Source organism: Acipenser ruthenus, chromosome 4, assembly GCF_902713425.1.
Source record: "Acipenser ruthenus chromosome 4, fAciRut3.2 maternal haplotype, whole genome shotgun sequence".
Taxonomy (NCBI): domain Eukaryota; kingdom Metazoa; phylum Chordata; class Actinopteri; order Acipenseriformes; family Acipenseridae; genus Acipenser; species Acipenser ruthenus.
Genome location: NC_081192.1, coordinates 4,296,686 through 4,309,247, shown reverse-complemented (window position 1 = coordinate 4,309,247; position 12,562 = coordinate 4,296,686). Strand labels below are relative to the sequence as shown.

Below are 12,562 nucleotides of genomic sequence, written 5' to 3'. Positions count from 1 at the left end.
GATGTGAGCGACTGACCAACAGTTACAAGAAATGCTTAGTTGAAGTCATCGCTGCCCAAGGGGGTGCCACCAGTTACTGAATCTAAAGGTTTACATACTTTTTCACACATGGATATTGAATCTTTAATCATTTGTGGATAAATAAATGTCAGGTTATCTTTATCTATTATTAGGACTTATAAGATCTAATAACATTTTAGGTTTGAAATATGTAAAATATGTGAAAATCTTAAGGGGTCCACAAACTTTTTCTCAGCACTGTATGTGATAGTTATAGAGCGAAACAGTTTGCTGACCTTAACAAAATCCACATAGATATAGCTGCTTTTAAGTACTTTAATCTAGAGTTATTTTTATCGTGACCATATAACGTTTAAGGTTATTTATCTGGAGCATTCTGAATCTTCAACCCAATTACGCTTATCAAAATATTGCAGATGGCCGCTAAGTGAGCTTCACCACGAAGTTCACCAGAGCACTCCATCATGAAATGTATTCTCAGAGTTCATTAACTGTGAGAATAAAAATAGCACACAGGCTTTTTACACATGTTATCTGACGTCACCATTGGCTACTGTGGTGAACATGTAGCATTATCTAAAGCATTAGTACTTTTGCATGAATAATATTTTTTTCAGTTTTAATATCTACGTAAATAAATTAATGAAAACCAAATAAATACAGTACATGTCAAATAAGTAATTATTTCCTTCTCCAGGACCCAGCGTGTGAATCCTGTGCTCAGAAAGGTTTCATACAGGGCGAGTGGGCATGAATTGTACAGGGCGAGGGGGTATGAATTGACAGCTTGTACTCACATAAACCTTGAATGCTGATTCACGCAGAGAGAATCCTTCATTAACCACTGTGATGGAGAAGAGAGAATACTTCATTAAACATTATTATTATTTATTTCTTAGCCGACGCCCTTATCCAGGGTGACTTACAATTGTTACAAGATATCACATTATTTTTTACATACAATTACCCATTTATACAGTTGGGTTTGTACTGGAGCAATCTAGGTAAAGTACCTTGCTCAAAGGTACAGCAGCAGTGTCCCCCACCTGGGATTGAAGCCACGACCCTCCGGTCAAGAGTCCAGAGCCCTAACCACTACTCCACACTGCTGCCCATTGAGAGAGAATCCTTCATTAAACATTGTGATGGAGCAGAGAATCCTTCATTAAACATTGTGATGGAGCAGAGAATTCTTCATTAAACATTGTGATTGAAGCCGGAATTAACTTGTTGCAAAGGGGAGCAGACATTTGTTTTGATCGTGAATGGTTTCCAAAATAGTGTGTTGGACAGGAGTAACACATAATACAAATAAAACAAGGCTGATATGGTACAGATTCTAAGTACAATACAAAAAAACAAATGCAGTTGTCGTAAAAGACATCTGGTTTCTTCCTAACTGCTACCCATTTGTGGTGTAATTTATTCCACTGAAATACAGGGCAAGCACTTCAGCACTGAGAATTGAAGATACCAGAAGGTTGGGCACCATCTGTAACCATAGATCTATCGTTATTTATTAACAGTAACAAGACTGTGTTTGCATTGTTTTGGTATTAGTTATTGAACATGCTACAAAATGCTCTTTTCTACAATGATACTGCTGTTGTGCAATTCATGTGACTTTTGAAAGGTAACAGATAATATGCATTGAGAAAACAAGTTTTTTCCTTGTTCATTTTAAATTCCAAATTAGCTTAATCAATTAATTATAGAGGGACAAAGAAAGACGTGGCTTTAATAAAGTTACTGTAAATATTGGTATCATTGGGGTTCAAACTCAAGATCTCATGGATCCGGGTTTTTTTTTTTGCTCTACACCCTTGATGCTTCATAGTTGGCACGTGGTTCTTCTGATGCCTTCCAGCTGACTGACAATAGCTTAAATCAGTATTAAGATAGTGGATTTCCTGAAGCTTTAATCATACAGCATGCCTGGTCTAACTATCAGAGTGTGCTGCAGATTAACGACACTTTAAACAGTATAGCTGACCAGTAGCTACACAGGATTGCATTTGGGTCACAGTAGTCATGTTGAAAGTGATCTACAGTAAGTGCTGCCGTACCTACAGTCCTGTACAAGGACATTTAACTTAAAGCACTCTTATAATAATTCTCCACGGTAGCAGTCTGAAGTGTACTTGGAATTACACTTTGCATTTCCTTCTGTTTACAGTCATTCAAAGTAACTGGGAGATCCTGGATGCTTCTTCGGTTATCACTGACCCATCACTCTCCATGTATGACACTGTGCACATAAGCAGGGACATTTCTGAAGACTTCAATGGCACCAGAGACTGGTGCTTGTCAGGTAAGGTCCTGGTATTATACAGCTGGTCACTCACTTAATCATCTATAAAAATGCATCTTCTGCTATAAATGCAATACAGATGTATTTGTGACACAGAATATATGCAAGATGTTAACTTAATATTATAAAATTACTTACAAACTGTAGTAACCAAATTCAGTGTCCTTAAATTAATCAGAAGCAACTGCTGTGCCAACACTAAAAGATTCAAGACTGCTTTATTCTAAAATCTAAGGAAACTCAGTACATATTTGTACGGTCCTGACTTGTAAAATGAATGGTTCCTAATTCTATGTGATGCATGCAATATTTTCTAAATTGTAGAACATAAGAAAGTTTACAAACGAGAGGAGGCCATTCAGCCCATCTTGCTCGTTTTGGTTGTTAGTAGCTTATTGATCCCAGAATCTCATCAAGCAGCTTCTTGAAGGATCCCAGGGTGTCAGCTTCAACAACATTATAGAAATATGAATTAATGCAATGGAATGTGTCTTTGACACGAGATGATAATGATAATATATATAATATATATATATATATATATGTGTGTGTGTGTGTGTCTGAGGGGCACATTGTCGATTTGCCCCCAGCCAAATTCTCCAGGAATGTCTACACTTACAGGAGGAGCATATTCAGATAAATGTGATCCTAACCTTAAATCACTGTTTTTTTTTAATATTTTCTCCCAATTTAGAATGTTCAATTATTTTTAGCCTCAGCTCACCGCTACCACCCCTGGGCTGACTTGGGAGGGGCGAAGTCGAACCCACGCTGTCCTCCGAAGCGTGTGCCGTCAGCCGCCTGCTTCTTTACACACTGCAGGCTCACCATACAGCCACCTCAGAGCTACAGCGTCGGAGGACAATGTAGCTCTGGGCAGCTTACAGGCAAGCCCGCAGGCGCCTGGCCAGACCAGACCACAGGGGTCGCTGGTGCACGGTGAGCCGAGGACACCCTGGCCGACCTAAGTGTGTCTGGGAGTGGGATACTGGAAGGTGGTCAGATTTTGACCATTTTTTTGTGCTGTTATTTCCCTCAGCCTGCACAGCTAGTCAGTCTTGTGCCACAGTCTCAATGGAAGTCAGGCCGGACGCTGTGAGATGTATTCTGTACCCTGATACACAGACCTGCACTCCAGGCCCACAAGGACAGGAGTGTAGGCTGCTGCTGACGGAGCCAGGCCATTTAGTGTACCGCAGAAAAGGTTGGTACTGGGAATTTACTGGGCTGGAAGAGAATGTTTAATTTAGGAAGTGACTGCATCAGAATGACCTTAAATTGGCAAACCTGGCTTCCTCTAATCAATACTTTCTGTTTTCCATTCATCTTTTAATGTGATTGTTTACAAGTGAATTGCTGCCAAGTGAAAAAAAAAAGTAATTTACTCACTTTTAATAGTATTAATTAATTTTGGCTCATTGTACCATAATGCACTGCTAGCTTTTAGATATTGTCCATAATTGGCTTAACCTCTGTATAATGATCTATCATGTATCTGACAGCAAGATGCACTTGGACACAGACTCGTGTGCCGACTAGCACACCATTCTGTGATTTTTTTCTTCATGTTTTTACAAGTTAAAAAAAAAAAAGTATGCGTTAGTTATACATTTGTTATGAGTTCATGTCAGTACATGTTATGTTTCATGTTTTTACGAGTTAGGAACATAAAATCTAAAGACCAAGTGGATATTATTGTCTCTTCTTTATATGCAGCACATTTGATTTCTGTATATTTTTTGTTTGTACCTCAGACTGGTGTAACCCCAGTACAGGTGGTCAGGTGCTGTAAATGTTTGTGCAGTGAATTATAGTAACATTTTTTTTTTCTACAATAAATGAAGTCTGTCAAATGCGACAGTTGATTTATTGTCAAACTGCTTGAGTTTCATTTCACAAAGAATTAATGGGAAGCTATTCAGAACAAAACCAAAGCTAATTTGTCTTTGTCAATTTCTGTAGTATGTGGCTCTTGTGATAGATTTCCCACTAGACAATACTGCTCTGAAAAGGTTTGCTTCATGGTTTTAGAAAACTATCATTAAGCTGCTTAAACATACCAATGCACAAATAATGCCAAGTTGAAATTCCATTTGTAAAAATGTTAGTGGCTCTTGTCAAACAGTGGTTTTATGCTAATTAAATTATGATGCAAATTTTAATATAGAAATTCATGCAGTTTAACCCTTTCAGTCCTGCCGGGACCTCAAGGTCCCCGCCTTATCTTATCGTCGCTTAAAGTTATAAAAAAATATATATGTTAAAAAAAGTGTCCTGTTCTCATGTATAATCAATATAGGAATTCCTGTTTGAATTATATAACTTCATTTCGCATTCTTCAGCTCGACAAAAATAATTCCGGACTGAAAAGGTTAAACCAAAGAAAAGTGTAAAGTGACATGCTCTTTTCCAGATTCTGAGCCTGCTTTGACGTCTGTGTTCATCCTGTCACACGGTGTCCTGCATGGAGAAGCCCGGCTGACCTCTGTTGGGTCTGACTGGAAAACAGTCAGTCACTTCCTGGGTATCCCATACGCTGCACCTCCAACAGGAGCAAACCGCTTCAATTCCCCACAGCCACCTCAGTGGACAGGGTCATGGAATGCTGCTTACACTCGGTAGAGAGTTAATATACACCATTTAAAAATGTGTAACCAATCAGATTGCTCTGTTGCAGTTGATTGTCACCATGCAGAGCCTGTTTGTTTCTATGTGGAGTTAACTTTAAAGCAATTAGTGGGTAAAATAGGAATGGGCTGCGAGTGTAAACTTGTTTTTAAGGTAGTTTTCTATTAAGTAATGGTCTACACAATATAGCTAGAACATGGGTTTTAGAATAAAAGCAATTTAATGTTATTAATACAAATAGTATCATACATCACAGAAGTTTTGCCATGAGTTATCATATTTTGTAAGCATATAAATCTTGTGACATAGAATTTAGATTTTGGTGGTACGGAACTGTTGTTTAATAAAGAGGCTACGAGTCATTTCTGATAGAAAGCATGTGTGAATTTCAGGCCTAGCTGTTTACAGCCGGGTGATGGGAAAGACCAGATTCCAGCTGCAGAGGAAGACTGCCTGTATTTGAATGTGCTTGTCCCCAAGGGCATTGTAAGTCTTTCAGTTTATCTAAGAATGAAACAGAGCTTTAAACAATTCTAAGCTTAACTAATGTCTTCCCGTATCTAGCTTCACTAAATCATACAAACAGCAGGGGTTTTAATGGAAATGTGTTCAGACGAGTTGCAGATATACATTGGTGTGGCAACTCTGATCGATGCAGTTCAGTGGTGCTCCTGTGCAGTTATGTAGTGTGAATGACTGAGGATTGAGATTCATCTTTCAACAATAGACCAATAAAGTGGTGATACTTCATTTAACAAGGGTAGAGAAGAGTTACACACACAAATGGCACAACACACTGCTATGTGTACCTAACGCAGGTCTTGCCTAAGCTTCACATAGTGTTCTCATGACCAGCTGGATGAGAAAAACTCCAGTCTCCCTTGGTCAGTCGTACACCTGGAGAGACTAGAAATTGCCTCAGTGACGATCGTATGATTGACGTATAAACCACCCTTTGTACAGTGTAGAATGAATAACTGGAAAATGGCAATAATACAGTAATTTAGACATTTAGAAATGTGTAAGTAGTCTTAATAGTCTTAAGATGTTTCTCATTCGTTTTATAGTTGTAGCTGGCGCTTTACCTTTGAGAAAAAGTGCAAATACCAATTTGGTGTAAAAGATTTTGAGAATCGTGTGCTACGTGTTTATATTTTTAATGTTAACTGCAAAATATTAAGTGTCGAACATTTTAATAATATACCTAATTGAAAAGTTGAGGTTCCAATTGAACGTTTTGACTAATTGTTCATTACAGGCACTCCATTCACTGCTGTGTCATTGATTTCATACAGAGGTTATTTATATCTGTTACAGAGAGGGAATGCTTCTGTCCTCGTGTTCTTCCACAACCCTGCAGGAGAGCCCAGTAGCGATGGACAGAACCTGATGGGTGGATCCTACCTTGCTGCAGTTGGCAATATTATTGTTGTGACTGTGAATTTCAGAGTTGGAGCATTTGGATTCTTCAGCACAGGTAAGCCTCACTATCAATAGTAATAGGCACTGTGATAGATAGGGAGGGAACCCAAAAAATAAATATTATAGTATTTTATAGTAATGGCAAAAACACTGCTCCTTAAAATAATGTATTTAACTGGTAACTACAAACCGAGAGCATAAGGAGATGGCATACTTGTGCACACATTAAAAAAAAAAACAGTTATTTTATGTGCTGCTTCAAAGAAATCGGCCATCCTGCCATATTGGTTTTTTGAAACCAAACCAAATTCTTTCTCTGTTTGCCATTGGGCAGCCGGTGTAGTCCCCCTACTGGCTCTAAATAGGACTATTACCACTACTACCACTCAGACGCCGCATGCCCTTTCTGCGGTCAGTCCGAGTCGGTGGCTCATATTTATTTTTTGTGCGCCAGGCTGCAGGCGTTTTTCTTGTTACTCGGGAATCTGCTCCTGCAGTTCTGGCTGCACTTTTCTCCCACCCTCCTCATTTTCGGGCACCCTGTTCATGGCTCCACCAGGAAGAGGGACCTCCTCGTGAATCTGCTCCTGGCTCTTGCTAAACTTGCAATTTACAAGACCAGGAAGCGTAAGATGATCGGGGAGGGTCTCTTTGACTGTGGGCCATGTTCAGGGCCCTTGTCCGATCAAGGGTTAAGTTGGAGCACGCCCACGCGGAGTCCGCTGGTGACATGGCCACTTTTGTTGACCAGTGGGCTCTAGGGGGCGTGCTCTGTACCACCTCCCCTTTGGTTTTGCAAATTTAATTTACAGTCCTTTTTTTCCCGGTCTTTTCGTTAATTTAGTTAAGGCCTAGTTCTTGTTGGCACCCCTATTTTAGGGGTGCTAAATTGAATTTTTTGCTGTTGGGCAGTCGGTGTAGTCTGGCCACTAGGCCCTTAAACAGGACTACTACTACTACTACTACTACTACTACTAATAATAATAATAATAATAATAATAATAATAATAATAATAATAATAATAATAATAATAATAAACATCATCACAATATGGGCTAGAACTTCTTGCAGTCTACCAGAGAGAAACAATTACATAACCTTGACTACAAAAAGACAGTTAGGAAAAGAAACGCTGTGAATGGGAAGCTTACACTGCTGGTGCATGTGCTGTTTCTTTTCATAAACACAGGTCTGAAGCCCTAAACACTGTCCTTCTGATACCTTCCACCCACGAAAGGCTCTTTGTGATTCATAATACTATTAAATCTGCTTTTGTAATTGCCTGCCAGTTTATTTTCTTCCACAAAGGGTTTTCCGTGGAATAAAGATAATTGGTTTAAACCTTGGCTGGAAATGCCTGACGCTGGTATTTTCTGGCACCCAGTGCAGAGTGTTATATGAGGCTGTAACACAAGTGAGGGGTTTGGATGATGTCAAAATCTGGGCAAGTTAAACAGGATTGGGGTGTGCAGTCTGTCAAACCTCAAGCCCAGCCTAATACAGTATACAGTAAAGATTGTCAAATTGTGATTTGCACATTATTTTTTTACAATTCTTGAATAAAAAAAAAAACATGTGTTTTTTCTAAATTATAAAATTGTGCTAATGACGATCTGTGGTTAATAGTTTTGAGAATCTTGCCTGTGGTGTAGAATGCCCATTTTTTTTAAACAAGTCAAAGATGCAGTCATCTATCCAGAACATCTCTAGTTTCCCATCTCAACGTCATGTTAGCATAAATGCTAAATAAAAAAATAAAAATAAACTGTTTTATATTTAGACTACGGCTTGCTGCAATATGACATTCAGATGAGAAATGAGAAACTAGAGATTTTCTCTGAAAGCGATGAATTAGTAAAATGACTGGATAGGTTAAAAAAAAATAATCAAATCCATTGCCACTCTGTTTAAAAATAAACTTTCAACAAAAAAGTAATACAAAGCAGAGCACTAGTAAATATTTGATACTGTGTGTGGAATTTTAATTCGAGGAGCTCTCTATTTATGACTATATATTGCATATTGTAGCACTGACACAATTAGGTTTCCAGTGGGACTTTTTCAGATTCATAATAATAGGGCAATATGTTATGAAGAGCCCTCTGTTTTATTCCGAGCTATGATTCTTTTCCTGCCAGTGCGGTCATGCATTATTTATTGTTGCTGGCATTGTGACTTGATAGCACCCTATGGTAGTAGCGCTGCACGCTTCTTAAACACATCATACATGCTCTGATAACCCTGTACTAGAGTCATACACAGCAGTGGGGTTCACTTTTATGGCAATTCCATTTTTCATATCAGCAGTTCTATTTTGAAATGTTAAAACAGCTCGCCATACAGTTCTTAATAGTTTAGTAACATCAGCCTTATACAGAAATGTCACTCTGGCAATAACTTAACCTAGCACCATACATCCAATTGTTTGTTGAAGTTGTGTGCTTGTGGGGTTTTTTTTCTTATTGAAAGTTTGATCTATCACACCCTCCAATGTGTATTTGAGAGGGTATTTAGGACAAACTGGTTAGTTTATGTCTCCGGCCATTTTATATAAACAATGAAAATATTACTACTGATTTTGCTCTTAGATGGTAGCATGGAAAAGCATTTATCTGAGGAAGGGAGAGGAAGGGAATTCTTATCCCTTTGGCGGACACAGCTTCAGTGAGCTTTAAGATGGACAGATACTGGCTGAATGTGTCAGTCTATCAGCCAAGCAAAATGGTTGACTTGTGGTGTATTAAACTGTCAAATTCATGGAACCAGATAAATGATTCCCAAGAGGCAGATGAGAGATAGCATTTGATCTGTATTATGGTTCTTATTTTTTATTTATTTATTTTTACTGCAAACTCCTATCACAGACCTCTCGCTACCTATAGTGTAAGAGAAGAGAGATACAACAGGTCTTCCTAATGAGTGTCTGGTCTCTTCAAAGTGGTACAAGACTTAACAACAGTCATAATAGAACTCATTAAAAAAACACTTCCCAGATGTACCATGTACTGAATCCAGTGCAAGGCTTGCGTTTCACTTTATATCTAAGGGCTTTCATTGAAGGAGTTTTTCAGATACTTTTTTTAATGATTTGAAATAGGTCATATAGGTTGCAGAAGTTAATAGGCTTCATATTATTATTATTATTATTTATTTCTTAGCAGACACCCTTATCCAGGGCGACTTACAATTGTTACATGATATCACATTATTTGTACATACAATTACCCATTTATACAGTTGGGTTTTTACTGGAGCAATCTAGGTAAAGTACCTTGCTCAAGGGTACAGCAGCAGTGTCCCCCACCAGGGATTGAACCCACGACCCTCCGGTCCAGAGTCCAGAGCCCTAACCACAACTCCACACTGCTGCCCTTATTCCGTTGGAATCAAAGGGAAAACCAATAACACCTTAAATGGGAATCATCAAGAAGTGCTGCAAATGTATGCTGACGATATAAAAATATCCCGTAAAAAAAAAAAAAAAAACAGGCTTCTAGCTGCTCAATTTCCAGAACTGAATCTTTGTCACCCTGGCATCTGAAAGATGTGTTACCTAAGAACAGCAAGCAGTCCACACAGCTCACTGCTGACGACTAGTTCATTTAAACTGTATTCCTATTGCACCTGTGCTACCATATTTTTTCGGCAAAAACACAAACACCTTTTTGCATACTGTACAGCTATGGCCAACAGTTTTGCATCACCTAGAATTTTAGGATTGAGGCATAATTAAAACATGTTTTAAAAAAATAGGAACATCATTTAGATCTTTTTTTAACATCATTTCAGTTTTTCTTTAAGTATATGGAAAACTACAAAGCGTTATGTAATTCAATGTGTTAACGTAACATTATTCAGTAGGTTTCATTCGACTTTACGAAGCAACATTAGTTAATTACATAGGGTGATGCAAAACCTTTGGCCATAGCTGTACACAATACAGTACATGCATTCATAGATCCCCCTGGGGTTGTAAGAGTTCATTTCTTTTTAAAATAACATGACATATGAAGGTTGAAAAGGGTTTCGGCACCTTTTAGATGCGTCAGCTAAATGTGTTGTGTCAGTTATGCTGATGATCTAGCTTTTTCTAAGAAAGAGCACATTCTCTGTATGCTGCTATTGCACCTGCCTCCTGCTTAGCGCAAATCATTGCAGATCTGTTTCAAGTGCAATTAAAATAGACGTGACAGGTGGAAACCTTGCCATGACTGTTAATTGTTAAAGACTGATGTTATTAGTTATTCGATTTGTCATTTGGGTCATGTCATGGAACGGTCCGCAAGGCTCCCACAATACAATTGCACCCTGGTGTTTCACAGCACCTGCCCTGTGTATTACTTGTTTGCCCACACATACTGTGATTTGGAAAAGCTCCAGTGAAAGTGGTTGCTGCCGAAAACTAGCAGAAGCTGTTTGGGCTGCTTCCTATTGTTGTCAGAATTCCTAATGGTCAGCGGTCAGATTTGTTTCCATTCTGAGTTGCAGTCAACATCAACAATCTTCAGTAAGGTGGAAAATGTTGGTTCACTTATTAGCTAAAATACAACGTTTTATGTCTCGTCCTGTGTACAGCTTTGTTTTCATTTTTAACCGACCACGACACAACCAACAAAATACTTATTATCCAAGCTTTACGACGATGTAAGTACAGGTCATCATCTTCGTCTTTGTTTTCACTGCCAGTTGCTTTCCGCTTCTTGCTATTTATACTCTAAAATCAGTATTTATAAGGCTGTCAATTACAGTGTGGACAACGAAAATGAAAACAGCTACAAGACTTCTTTCAACCTCCATGTTTACAAACGATCTGTTGTTTCTGAAAAGACAGAATCCCAGCAACCTGTGCATCACGGAATGCCGTTTGACCTTTGGTGTTGCGCAAATACTTCCTAGGTAAGCTGTACCTGAGAAAATGAAGTGGAAAGACAGGCAGCCATTTTTAGGTACACGTCAGCTGGACGGTCCAGCTGAGGTGTATCTAAATGTGGCCAGTGGAAACGTGGCATTAGTTCCTGGGCACAGGGAACAGCACTCTGAAAGCATGTATGCAAATGCTGGGAAGTTTTCCATGGCCCATTAAAATATTGTGTGATACAGTATTTTAATGATTTGTCATGTCGGCCTTGATATAGGCTACTGTACAGCTATGGCTAAAAGTTTTGCTTCACCTAGAATTTTAGGATTGAGAAATAATACAAAAAACAACAACTATATGAACATAATTTAGATATTTTATTTAACATCATGTTATATATCAAATAAACTACAAAATAATATTGCAGAAGTGTACCAGAAGCCATAATAGTAGTACAGTATTTCATGTTAATTTTTTTTTTTTTGTATATGGAAACTACAAAGCAGTATGTAATTAAATATGCTAACGTAACATTATTCAGCAAAATTAGTTAATTCTATAGGGTGATACAAAACTTTTGGCCATAGCTGTACAGTACCAAACATAAAACCCACCTTACTAATTCGCAACAACGTGATTTTGGTTTCCATCTCTTCAAGTCTGACTGATAAAGAAAGAGCAAAACAGTGTTGGATTTTTTTAAAAATTATTCTTGTCAGGAAATGTATTTCTTCTCATTAACACAAAAATAAATTGATTTCACAGAAAAAAAGAACAAAAATGATGTATATGTACACACATGCTCCTCTGGCTGATCTTCTTTTTATGTGTGAAATAATTTTAGATATATTTAAAGTGACTGTATTTACAGCCCAGATCTCAGCAACAATCCCTTGTGTGTCCTGTTGACAGCTATTAAATCTTATCTGGTGATTCTAAGTGTTAACAGGACTGTGGTTCTGTATTAATTGTATTTATTCTTTTTGTTTTAGCTTCAAATGGGAACTTTGGCCTTCAAGATCAGACAGCTGCACTCAAGTGGGTTCAGAGGAACATTGCCAGTTTTGGTGGGGATCCTAAACAGGTGACATTGGCAGCGGACCGAAGTGGAGCTGACATTGCCAGTGTGCATCTGACCTCCCCAGTCAGTGACGGCCTCTTCCAAAGAGCTCTGCTAATGGTAAGAGAGGCTGTCTTTTCATTTCAATACCGGGATAAAAAACATATTCAACTGGTTTACTGTTGTTATTGAGGATATTTTTCATTTAGTGCTCTGTGCAAACTTGCTTGAATATCTCATTGCCTGAATTATCACATTATC

General features: G+C 38.3%; 1 protein-coding gene across 1 annotated transcript in view; it reads left to right on the top strand.

The window, feature by feature from the left end:
- Window positions 1–12,562, top strand: part of tg (thyroglobulin) — a 131,773-nt gene that overhangs the window by 56,427 nt on the left and 62,784 nt on the right. Inside the window, exons 36-41 of the mRNA XM_059021484.1 lie at window positions 2,198–2,332; window positions 3,372–3,536; window positions 4,746–4,950; window positions 5,353–5,446; window positions 6,278–6,437; window positions 12,234–12,421. Coding sequence (XP_058877467.1) covers window positions 2,198–2,332; window positions 3,372–3,536; window positions 4,746–4,950; window positions 5,353–5,446; window positions 6,278–6,437; window positions 12,234–12,421 — 947 coding nt within the window. The remainder of the gene's footprint in view (window positions 1–2,197; window positions 2,333–3,371; window positions 3,537–4,745; window positions 4,951–5,352; window positions 5,447–6,277; window positions 6,438–12,233; window positions 12,422–12,562) is intronic.